Source organism: Notothenia rossii, assembly GCF_949606895.1.
Source record: "Notothenia rossii genome assembly, chromosome: 11".
In the NCBI taxonomy this organism is placed as follows: Eukaryota; Metazoa; Chordata; class Actinopteri; order Perciformes; family Nototheniidae; genus Notothenia; species Notothenia rossii.
The window spans coordinates 54,775,939-54,788,599 of record NC_136910.1 but is presented as its reverse complement, the minus strand read 5'-3'; the positions used below and the strand labels follow the sequence as shown (position 1 = coordinate 54,788,599).

The window sequence follows — 12,661 nt, the reverse complement described above, 5'->3', positions numbered from 1 at the left end:
GTTTATTGTGAACACATACAATACAACAACCTTGTTTATAGCATAGTTTTTGAGTTATGTACAGCTAAAAACAAACGGCATATGATAAGGGTCAGAAATGGTTGAAATGACAACACAAATCAAATGTATGTTTTATTATGTTTCAAGCACATTGTATTTCAATTAACCTCAACTCAAAAATGCATTTGCAAACCCAACGACCCAAAGGAAACCACTTTAAGCGTAAATACCATAGACTGTATATATATAAGGTAAATACACACACACAAATACAGAATCATAAGCCTGAAAATGATCAAAGCTGTCAATTTACCAAAACACAGCAATTTAAGATAGCATGTAAGCATTTTTTTGAGGAATTACCCTTGATATCTACAGTCTATGGGTGAACACATATTTGTGTGCGTTACTGTGTTACAACTCAGAATCAGAATAACTTTATTCGTCCCACAGAGGGGACATTTACATTTGTTACAGCAGAAAACAGCCAAAGACAGCTTAATGATTTAGCTTAACTAACACATTGTGAGTTTGCAAAATGTAAAGTTTCTAGAGGAATTACCTGGAAGTTGAACTATGATGTAATTCCCAAAATATATGACTTGTATACAATACATCAGTTTGCAAATGTGGTATATTTCCTCAATAAAGCTGCACACTAAGCTTTAGGTTGAACTTAAATAAATGATTAATCTTTGAGGGCATGTCACAACAAGTCCACACACAGACTGGGGAGTGTTTTTCCACATTCACAGCTGATATGTTGGTAATTAGTCATAAAGTTGGTTGAAGACAATACAGACAGCCAGAAGGCACTACGTACGTAATTATAAGGTTGCATCAGGTCCTCAGGAGTGTGTAGCCGCGAGCCAATAACAATAACCTATTTTGAGCGGACTATTTGAACGAGCCAAAATGAAGCTCGCTGATTGGTTAAGGGAAACATCAGTCGGAGTAGGATCGTATCATGGAATAGGTTTTTTTTTCAATTCCAGTGACAGTCATTGATGAATATAAGTTCATTATAGATCTGAAGTACAATTTTCATGACAATAGTGTTAGATTTTAAGGAAAACGATACCAAAAACATTCGCTGTGTATTAAAATGTTTTCTAGTAAAACCAAAAGTGGGTGAAGTCTATTCTTAAACCCAGGCGTTTGATTGGTTGCTTGTCCTGTGACGTCAGTAAGTGGGCGTGAGCGATATTAACATCAACAAAAGACAGAAGAGAAAGGAGAAAGAAGCGACAAGACGAGAACGACTAACGTTATACGTTACAGCAGAAGAAAACAAATATGTGGATTTGAGCTGCCATAACAGGTAGAGTAAACCATTCATATGTATTTAACTGATATTTATAAACCACTGACTAATCGAGGTACATTTGCCTTCTATCAACTAACTGAGAAGAGAGAAGAAAAAAAAATCGGATTGAAGTGAACGGTAGACAATTGGACTTAAATTTAGTTATAATCGAAAAAAACACAATACCAATGCTTGCAGTACATTTGATGCTAAATGCATTTCGTTTCGCCTTTTTATTTTGTAAAAAATATTCGCACAATTTTGACAGAGTTCTTACAGATCATGTTATTGAACGGTAGTTTCTATGTACAGTCAATGTAAGGAAATAGTAACCATAATTAGTGAATGTTTCCTCTTTCATATAGGCATCTTAAAATTAAAAACACCTTGCTACAATCCTTTATGCTTCCTTTCTACAGCTAGATCTGTTTTTCTCGTCTGTTGTTATTGGTATCCCATTGGATTTATCTCCTGTCAAAGCAGAGCCCTTTAACACGATTATATTAACCAAGATAAACCCCCAGGAGCACACGTATCAGTTTAATACATTAACAATGGGCATTACTCGATAATAAATTCGTTTTTTCTTTGGTTATGTTGATAAACACTATTCTGAAAACCTTTAAAAATCTGGAGTATGAAACAGCAGCCCCTCCCCCGCTCCTCGGAGGATTTTAAACAGCTAGCTACCGTTAGCTTCCTCGGCTATTATCCAGTAAAACGAAAATAAAAAAGGCTCTCCAGGCCCGTGAGTTCTGTTTTTGTGTGCTTTAGGTTGTTTAGTAACAGAGAAAACCTTGAAATGGTAGTTTTTCTTTGGGATAGAGAACAGATAAGGCGTCTACCGTAGACTGAAACCTGACACCGAAGCCCAGCTGAGAGAAGAGGGCGGATCTTCGAGCTGTGACCCGTTAGGTCTCAGAGCAAATGTAGGCCGATGATCTGAAGCCATACAGCCAAGATAATGATCAATAACAACCCTATTTTTAACCAAACATGGATACATACTGTTATTATAATATTTGACCTGGTATTACATAAAAACCCATATTATCTTGGGCCATCATAATCAGAAATAGGGATTTCCCATGGTTTATATGGTGCATACATACAAATACGTCTATGCTGTCGTCTCCAAATGTGACTCGTCATTAATTAAAATAAACATGAATTTGATCAGAGATTTTACACAGTACAATTGGTAAAAATTAGTTTGTTGGTCTTCAAATATAACTCCAAGGTAATGTTTTTTAGTTGGTAGAAGACACATATAATGTTGAGATGAATACCCTAACAACTCATTCATTTGTATAAATTGTTCTTGGATATTTTATCTTGATTAATTGTGCCTTATCTGGTATATATGAAGTCCTTAATGTTCTTTGGGGGGAATTCATATTGTAAACAAATAAACTTATCAGATAATCATAAATCCATCCAATCCAAACAAGATAACTTAAAATGGTGTGTGACACAACAATAAACTTATTTGAAAGATTGACAATAGATCTGGATTATAGTTTTGACTTCTGAGAAATGCATTTGTAAAAAAAGGGGATTTTTAAAAAATGAATACTTGTTTATGTTGAACCTGGTTGCTTTCTGTTTTGCAGAAACTAAGAAATCACTTCCTGCAGTGCCAGCCAAGACATGGATGCCTTCAAGCTGTTGAAGGAGCTGAGGGTGAACTATGAGCAGGAGGCTCATTATCTCCCCAAAGAGACGGGGCTGAGGCTCATTGAATCCACTACAGAGGTGAGCACAACGAAAAACTATCATTATTCTACAGTACAGTCAGTAAATGAGGAGTATTCTGAAAAATGTATTTTGATTGTAGTGACCTTGTTGATGTGTGGTTATCTCTATTGAAAGTAAAAACAACAATACATGCCAGCCACGGGTCTAAGCTGCTCTGTAGTGTGACTAGCAGGCCTATTTTCTTTTGCCAAAATGCAGGAAGTCAGCAGTGCGTGGCCGATTAATCCGGTTGTTGAACAGAACGTCTTTGTTTTCCAGGATGACAGTCGGATTTCAGCCAAGTGCAGAGATGCCAAAGTGGAGGATCTGTGGAGTCTGACCAGCTTCTTCGGATACAGCACCCAGACGTTCGTCCTGGCTGTTAACTTGTTGGACAGATTCCTGGCCATGATCAGGGTACGAGATGCTCACACCTGATTGGACCAGACATGCCACTACAGCTTTAGCGTTTGTGAAAGCCTGAAAACCTCTCCAGCATTTGTCATAGTATAAATTCTTAAAAAAGGGCTGCACAATTGAGATATCCCATATTCTATATACTTAAAACATATTTGTTTAGTACAGAATCATTTATTACACTTGTTAAAGGTCACCTATTATGCAAAATCCACTTCTCCATGTCTCTTCTACATCAACGTGTGTAAAGAGACTCTGAAAGTTTCAGGAACAAAGATTCTCTCTCTTTTTGTCCTGATTTACATAAAAACATGTCTGAAAACGAGCTGATCAGATTTTGGCCACTTTATGATGTCATAACGATTTGTTGGCTTCTGTAACCATTAGCCAATCAGCAACCACCTTATCACCTGCATCTCCTCCTAGAGCACCATTGTTTTATTTTTAACCAAATATCTCAGAGACATGTTTTGTATTTATCTGAGACCTATAATATATTGTTGAACAAAAGTATAATAGCGGATCTTTAATAAAAAATGAATAAAATATAATATCTATGATCTATGAAATGAGCTTAGTGATGTCAAATGTTCACGTTTCTTACTCACGCTCTCCCCCCCCCCCCTCAGATCCAGCCAAAGCACCTCTCCTGCGTGAGCGTCAGCTGCCTCCACATGGCGGCCAAAGTGACGGAGGAGGAGTGCAACCTCGCCCCCCCGGTGGAGCTCATCCGCATCGGACAGTGCCGCTTCACCGCCTCCGACCTCTGCCGAATGGAGAAGATCGTCGCAGAGAAACTCAACTTCAAGTCCACAGCCGTCACTGCCTTAACCTTCCTGGACCTGTACCATCAGATCGCACTTTTAGACTGCACAGACAGGTGAGTGAGACACAGGACATCCAGTGCAGTTTAAAGAAATATCTCACACACTGTAATGATCATTGGGGTGTGAATTACTCGCCTGATGTTACCTTGACTACGTGAGGGAAACTCCCCCTATGCTTCCAGGGGGAACGAAGAATCCATAAAAGTAGAAAAGTTTTAATTTAAATATCAACAGCAAAACTATATGAAGACATGCGCATGCCTACACGTGCAGTATAATCCCATTCGTTCAGGACTATTCTCACAATGCTCAAAACACAAGCTTTTCCACTATTTAAAAACACTTCTGCATACACAGCAAAATGCATGCGTGGAAAGAATTGAGCATGTGAGTGGATAAATGGGACTTTGATAATACTGCGTTATGTAAGAGATTTAAAGGATGTTTTGTTGTTGAACACGATTCACTAAGACCTTTGGATTCTTCGCTCACCGGGGAGGCATGCGAGAAATACAAAGTTATCTTTAAGCATTCAGCTAACACAGCAGAGCAATGGGCATTTGGGGTGAAATAGTATTATATAATATAAGTCATAAGAGTTGAGTGACATTCCGGCTGGGTGTTTTCCAAATCACGAGGTTTTATCGATGTCATTTTAAGGACAATCTACTTTTTAGAGACTTGCTGTAGAGACGTAATCCACTAAAGTCAACATTTCGTTAACCTTTTTAGCAATCAGCAGGAAATGTTTGCAGCTCTTGTTGTGACACATTGCTGAAGAATGTCAACATTCAAACCAGTCGAGTCACTTCAGGTCAACCTGATGCACCAGCTATCAGTGTGTGATACTGAAAGTCACTGATAACATTTGTTATTGTCCAACACAATTACATAATCCTGGCAATGTGTATATTCAGTTTCGGTTTTACAGTTTTTTCTGCATTGTCACAGGGTCTTAAAAATCTTCAGTCAATACTTAAATGTATCTTATTTTCTATTCTTACGTTATTAATTCTGTCTGTCTGGGAATTGTCAATGTCCCCAAACCACCTCTAAACCGGAATGTGTGTGTGTGTTTGAACAGAAAGGCAATCCTCAGCCTGGAGAAACTGGAAGCTCAACTCAAAGCCTGTCTGTGCCGGATCTCCTTCTCTAAAGCAAAGGTAGGAATTCACTCAGGGTCAAAGGTTACACAGTGTTAGTGTTCAGCAGCCTAATGGCACACTCCGAGATTAGCCCTTATTGTTATGATGCTATTAGTTTGACATTCATGAGTCCGTTTTAAAACACATTTCTTTGTGTTTATCCCCGTCCCTCACTGCACTTCCTGTCTCTTTTTGTTCATCAGCCGTCCGTCTTAGCCTTGTCTCTCCTGAGGCAGGAGATCCACGCCGTCCAGTCGGAGGACATGCTGGAAATAGCCCGTCACATCCAGAGACACCTCAAGGTAAACGTGCATGCATTTAGCACACACAAGGGGATAACATTAGAGTGTAAATCAATCATTTTGCATGATTCTAGTGATGTTATAGTTGCTCCATTAACTGCTGGTGTCTGCTACATTTCGTGGATTTCGTTACCTCAGTGATATTTCTTGCTGAATGAAATGGAAGTGAAACAATGTAGAATCGTAAGTGATGTATTCTGAATAGAAGTAGAGGGGGGGTGGGAGAGGTCTAGTTATCCCCATGCTGGCCCTGATCCACAACTTTTTTTTCTAGCCATGGCTGTCGTTACGTAACTCGGTGTTGTTTGTGTTGTGACGGCTTGAGAGGAAATGCGATTTTTAAATGATTGCACCCACAAGGATTTTTGAAAACTCTCCGATTTCCTGAATATAAATGTATTCGTTTATACCTCCCTTCCACTTTTATGATGGAGTAAAGGACCAGTGTAGGTGTATTTCATTGTTTATTCAAGGATGACATGTTATTTAAGAAGTGTTCCTTTTTCAAGTATGTTGTGCTTTGGAAATGGAATGGAACGTGTATTTATAGGTCGACTAAGATCGTGGACTTTAGCTGAACCCTCCCACTTCCACACTTTTGGGTTCAGGTGTTGCCTGAGCAGCTTATCAGGTTTCAAACATACAGACCAGTTTTAACATGGGTTGTCTCAGCCTCCAGGCATGTAAAGGGACACCAGGTTACCGTTTAAGTACACCGAGGGTAGAGGGCCAATGAGCTAAACTGACCTGCTGTGGTTTCAGATTACTGACGTGGAGCTGCGGCTGTGGAGTGAGCGGGTGGCTCGCTGTCTGTCGGACTACTCCTCGCCTGAATGCAGCAAACCCAATCACAGGAAGCTGCAGTGGATCGTGTCGCGGCGGACCGCCCAGAACCTGCACAGCTACCGCACCGTGCCCGGGCTGCCCACCATCCCAGAGCACTGCTGGGACGAGAGCGAGAGGTGAGCACCCCAAACGCACCTGAGCAGAAACCGACACTTTGAGAGTCTCAAACACACCTGAGCAAAATACTGTCAGAGCCCAACACACACCTGAGCAAGATACTGTCAGAGCCCAACACACACCTGAGCAGTTACTGTCATTGTCAGAGCCCAACACACACCTAACAGAGAAACTGACACTGACAGAGCCTCAAACACACCTGAGCAAGATACTGTCACTGTCAGAGCCCAACACACACCTGAGCAGAAACCGACACTTTGAGAGTCTCAAACACACCTGAGCAAGATACTGTCAGAGCCCAACACACACCTAACAGAGAAACTGACACTGACAGAGCCTCAAACACACCTGAGCAAGATACTGTCAGAGCCCAACACACACCTTAGCAGTTACTGTCACTATCAGAGCCTCAAACACACCTGAGCAAGATACTGTCACTGTCAGAGCCTCAAACACACCTGAGAAAGAAACTGTCACTGTCAGAGCCTCAAACACCTGAGCAGAAACTGTCACTGTCAGAGCCTCAAACACACCTTAGAAAGAAACTGTCATTGTCAGAGCCCAACACACACCTTACAGAGAAACAGTCATTATCAGAGCCTCAAACACACCTGAGCGAGCTATTTAAAGAGCATTAAACACACCTGAGCTGTCAGAGCCTCAAACGCACCTGAGCGAGCTATTTAAAGAGCATTAAACACACCTGAGCTGTCAGAGCCTCAAACGCACCTGAGCGAGCTATTTAAAGAGCATTAAACACACCTGAGCTGTCAGAGCCTCAAACGCACCCGAACAAGATACTTTTAAAGCCTCAGCCTCTGAGCGAGACACTTTAAGAGTCTGAAATACCCCAGAGTCCAGAACTCCCCTTACAGAGAAACTGACACTAATGGCGCATTTCCACTGCAGCACGTAGCACGGTTGAAGCGTGCCGTGCCAAACCCGGTCCGTTGTTTGTTGCATTTCCGCTAGGCGTAGTTCCGGCTAACGAGTACTTTTTCACAGTTTTTCTGGCCCTCCAAAATCCAGGTTCTTTCGGGCTGAGTATGCTAAACTAGAGAGAGAATCGCTGGCAAGGGAGCTACAACTACAACAAGATGAACATATTTGATTTAATTGTAATACACGTTTCTAAATGATGCCGAAGTAACAACATACTGATACGGGTTAGTAAAAACATGAATTAATGCTTTGACAAGTCTGCAGACAGATGGCAGGCGGAACACCTTTTAAAATGCCTGTTTTCTGAATGGAGCTTGGCTAAGCTAACGTTGTATCTGCTCCGACCGTCCACACTCACAACAACGGCCTACAGACATAAATAAACCAGCGACTGTATTCTCCATGACACAGACAGGCTGTGGTTTGTACTTGTTTAACTTTTGTCTAGTTTCTGAACAGATATGAGGAGCTGTGAGCTCTGAGGGCTAACAGCTAACGGCTGATGTTGGTTTTCTGTGTTTCACATTGAAGATGACGTCACGGCTCCGCCTACACTGCGTTACTATAGTTACTGCCCCAGATCCTAAACTGTAATGGAAACGAAGCATAAAGTGAGCCTGGCCTAACTATCCCGTACTAAGCCGAGAGGCCCTGCAGTGGAAAAGCGCCATAACAACACCTTAAAAACAGCTGACCAAGGAAACTAACACAGCCTTAAAAACAGCTGAGCAGGATACCTTTAGACCCTCAAACTCAAATAAAAATTACACAGCCAAATTAAATGATAAGATAAAATGGATTAGGTTGTTTTCAGTTTCATTGTGATGAAGATGTCAGTGACATCATGTGACAACAGCTGATACAAAACAAACTCTACGGAGGAATTTAAATGGAAAGACACACCTTGTTTGTTTCACCAAACACGCGCCAGGTGTTTGTTCAGCTATGACTCACACATAAACACTGTAGGAAGTGACCCAACATGTTTAGTGGTCCAGTTGTTCAACTAAATGCAGTTCCTACTGGAGAAGCACTTCTGTTTCCTTTAAACAAACACTATAGTAAGAGTCACGCATATGCAACGAGTGCATTTAACAGTGATGCAAACACAGATATGGTGAAAAAAGAGAGAACTATTCGAAGCAGAAAAAAAACAGCGTAATATACCATCTGACAATGACAGATTTTTCTTTTTGGATATTTTACAAATCACTCCCCTTTCAAACTCTATTCTTTTTATTTTTAACAACTTTTTTTTGTTACTGTGATATAGCATGTTATACCTGTTAATAATTGAGTCTCTAATGTCTCATTAATAACTATAATGATCATATCAAGGTGTGCCTTAACCTCACTGAGCTGAGGTTATTTGAGCCTCTCAGGAGAGAGCTCTCTTCCACCTGGTTGTAGAAAAGATCTTTAAATTCGTTAGCATAGCTAGCTAACCAGATGCTAATAACAACAGATCGCCACTGTGCTTAAACTAAAGACACAGACTAGCAAACACTGCGGCATGTGTACGGCTCCTTATGGGTACTGCAATATTTGAAGAGCTGGAGCAGCTTTCCGATGCTCTCCGTTACACCTTCCAGACGAGACATAACCACGTGAAGACACGTTACGCTCGTGTTGTGTTCAATGAACCTGTCCTTGGCCAGGAAAAACAGGCACTCGCTTGTTTAATTATTTTGCGATCTAGATTTCTTCTTCTTTTTTGAAGTGAGAAGTTGACGGACTGACTGACGGACCCCCCCCCCCCCCAAAAAAAAACGAAAACTCTTCGGTTCTCCACGAATTACACAAGTCACCCAAATCAGCGTTAAAAAAGCGGGAGGCGCCGAAAAGCGAATAATTTGCATCACTGTTTTAAAGTGCTGTGTGCTGTCACTTAGGCAACAGCTTTGCAGCAACACACAAGTTTCTGAAGTGTTGTAACAACACACACACACTGACACACTCTCATATCTGCCAGCGCTGCATGATGGGATCATGTCTGCGAGGCACTGGTCACGTCCCACTGACAGACGTTTCCATGACGTCTAAAGAGGCCTTGCCTTAAGTAACATTTCTGTCTGCGCTCAGGGAAAAAAGAAGGAACCAAAACATTCCCCAGCTGGCTGATGACTAACACAAACCTACTTATCATCACATGTTGGTTTTAAACCCTCGTTCTTCACGTTTTACTCCATGCCTGAACTTTCAGCTGCGTCACATTTCAGCTGTCATAAATCAGAGCATGAGGTCAGACGATGAGAACTAGTTCTGCTTTAAAAAGGAAGAAATGTTCTTTTACCCGTATCATCGTGAAATCCCCGTCTGAGGAATTATTTTAAAAAAAAAAACAGAAGGGAAAGTGAGCTTAATTCTATTTCCTCAAATCGCATTGTACCTATTTAAAAGTTGTGTCTACATGTAGTCCTTCAAACCCCAGAGATTATGACCCGGCACATTTTAGATCTTCCTATTTCACTTACTCTGATTAACAGCCAGGAGCTTTCTAAATGTACAAACATGTTAACTTTAAAAAAAAAAAAAAAAAAGTCTGGTTCTTATTATACATCCATGGGCCCGACAGACAGGAATACTCGAGCACACAGACTTCATATATTAAAAAATAACACAATGCGCGTCATGATGGCACATAACAGCTCGCGACCGCAGATTATTTCCGCGATTAGATAAAATGTAAATTATATTTGATTTGGTTACATTTCCATGACTTTTCCAAAACTTTGGTAAAAAGATTGTTTTCCATAACTTTTCCAGGACCTGGAATTTGCATTTTGAATTTCCATGACCGTACGAACCCTGGACTTAAATGATTTGAATACTCGTTGGTACTATTCAGTATTCATGGTTAATGTATGTATGACAAAAACCGAATTGTATCTCATTCTTCATTCACTACTAGTTCATAATCATCCACTGAGACGAGTTGGTTGTTTGCACCACATCCAAAACATTGAGCTGATTGTGTCCTCAGTGTGTAATGCTCTGTATGCTGACAGTCCACCCCTTTGTGTCCACAGTGAGGACTCCTGTGAGGACGTGATGAGTTCAGGGGAAGAGTCGCTCAGCAGTTCTCTGGGCAGCGACGCCGAGGGGCCTTACTTCCCTCTGCACCTCCGCCGCCAACACCTCCACGCCTGACGCCTCGCTGCCTCCCCCAAAGAAACCTTCAAATTCTCCACCTGTAGTCTTTAATTTATTTTCAGAAAGCTCCGGTACCGGTGGAGAATCGCACAACTACTGAGCAGTCCGGACTCTTCCTGCTAGATCTGTAGTCGTGTCGGTGCATGTTGAGATGTCACATTCCAGGAGCGTTGTTAGGTTGAAAGCTTGGTCTCTAAGGTGCTGATAAAAACCTCAGGCGTCACTTCAGCTGTTCACGTCCTTGTGAAGATTTGCCAAAACTTATTTATTTAATATAAGAGTTATACAGAAGCTGAGAGCGGCTGTGAGTGGCGACGTTTAAGTTATGAAGAGCTCTAACGTGAGGCACTGATAACGGTTTCTTAACGGTTGGAAATTAAACTAGATTTTTTTTTCTTTATGTTTTTTTTGACATAAGACTGTTCGTATGCACGTCTGCTCTCACCTTCTGTAGGGGAAGTTTCATTTGCACATTTTTTAAATCTCATTTAGAGCATTAAATGAGCAGACGGATCTGATGCGTTTGAAATTGTTCACAGGGTGTTCCAATAAAACAGTTAGTGTGTGTGTGTGTGTTCAAGGATGTTTGCATGTATGACCCTGGTTTATATTTATATAATTATTTTAGTATATAGGTTAGAAGAAAAAAAAAAGTTTGGTGTTTGAAAGCGTTCTGCGAAAATGCTGTATGGAAAGAAAATAATGCTGACTGTCAAAAATGTAAAAAACATGTAAAACTGTAAATGATGTACAACAAAAAAAATGTTTATAGTTCTTTGTAGATATGACGTTATTTATTCTGTTTTTGTCCACTGTACTTTAAAAAAGGCCTAAAATCTTATAAAAAACATTATTTTTTAAATCTGTTGTCGGTCTTTTTCTTAAATGTTTTTGAAAATGATGGTGAAATATTCAAGTTATTTTGGATACAATCTATACATAACATGTATCTGCAATGACTTAGTCGATGGGTAAATGCTATTATGGTGAATAATAATATATAAAGTTTGGATATTTGATCAATTCTGTCCAAAATATTACATAAATGCAAAGTGAAATTGTTACACACTGGCATTAAAAAGGTCCATGGCCATCTCTACTGATCATAATTCCATTGTTGAGGTCTACTAAAATACATTTACATTGTTCAATGTTCCAAACTCACATTTGTTTCTCATACAGCATCTCTGTATAGTCTGTGTATTCACTCTCTGTCCTAAACGGCTTGTTGGAGCTCCTGCCCCCCCCTCCTGTGAACCCAGTGGCCGTCTGCGAGACTCCGAAACCCAGCCCGAACACATACACACACCCGCAGCCTGGCTGGGAGTTTGTGTGCGTGCTCACACACCGACTCACAGCCAATCCACGGACGTAACGTAACGGCCCCACGGATTGGTCCATTTGGATTCTGCAGACCGTTTACATGCATAAAAGCTTCATAACACAAAAGGGGACGGATAATAACCGGAAAGGCATGACATGGGACCTTTAACATTATATCCATTTAGTTTAAGGTTGACCATTCTTAAATTAAAGTCAGGCGTGGGAGAGGTTCACAATATTATGTCCTTTTTCCTCTGACTCAAGTTCAAACATGTCCTGTTGGTTTTCAATAACAACCCACATCTTCCTACTAAATCCTTTCTGTTTTATTTAAAGCAGATGTAGAAAAAAAACGTCATACAAAAGGTTTTAACAGTGCAGGTTGTGCTTTCAATAATAAAGTGACACACACACACACACACACACACACACACACACACACACACACACACACACACACACACACACACACACACACACACACACACACACACACACACACACACACACACACACACACACACACACACACACACACACACACAC

At 40.7% G+C, this 12,661-nt stretch overlaps 1 protein-coding gene and 1 long non-coding RNA gene across 3 annotated transcripts; one reads left to right on the top strand and one right to left on the bottom strand.

Annotated features, from left to right (window-relative positions):
- Positions 1–192: 192 nt before the first annotated feature.
- On the top strand, positions 193–11,654 carry ccng2 (cyclin G2). The gene is made up of 8 exons (XM_079659432.1): positions 193–1,321; positions 2,920–3,061; positions 3,323–3,460; positions 4,090–4,340; positions 5,372–5,450; positions 5,636–5,734; positions 6,497–6,696; positions 10,669–11,654. Exons 2-8 carry the CDS (start codon positions 2,957–2,959, stop codon positions 10,787–10,789), a joined length of 993 nt encoding a protein of 330 aa, XP_079515558.1. The 5' UTR covers positions 193–1,321; positions 2,920–2,956; the 3' UTR covers positions 10,790–11,654.
- Positions 6,667–9,376, bottom strand: LOC307024925. Of its 2 annotated transcripts, none has more exons than XR_013804025.1 (3): positions 7,309–9,376; positions 6,858–7,230; positions 6,667–6,786 (listed from the first exon to the last, which is right to left on the bottom strand). It is a non-coding gene; the product is annotated as an uncharacterized lncRNA (long non-coding RNA). The 2 variants fall into 2 exon arrangements; XR_013804026.1 differs by having other exon boundaries at positions 7,368–9,376.
- Positions 11,655–12,661: the final 1,007 nt, after the last annotated feature.

Coding starts and splice junctions, on each gene's coding strand:
- ccng2 (XM_079659432.1), top strand. CDS start 2,957: ATGGATGCCTTCAAGCTGTTGAAGGAGCTGAGGGTGAACTATGAGCAG. Junction 4,341..5,371: donor CTTTTAGACTGCACAGACAG/GTGAGTGAGACA, acceptor GTGTTTGAACAG/AAAGGCAATCCTCAGCCTGG. Junction 5,735..6,496: donor ACATCCAGAGACACCTCAAG/GTAAACGTGCAT, acceptor CTGTGGTTTCAG/ATTACTGACGTGGAGCTGCG.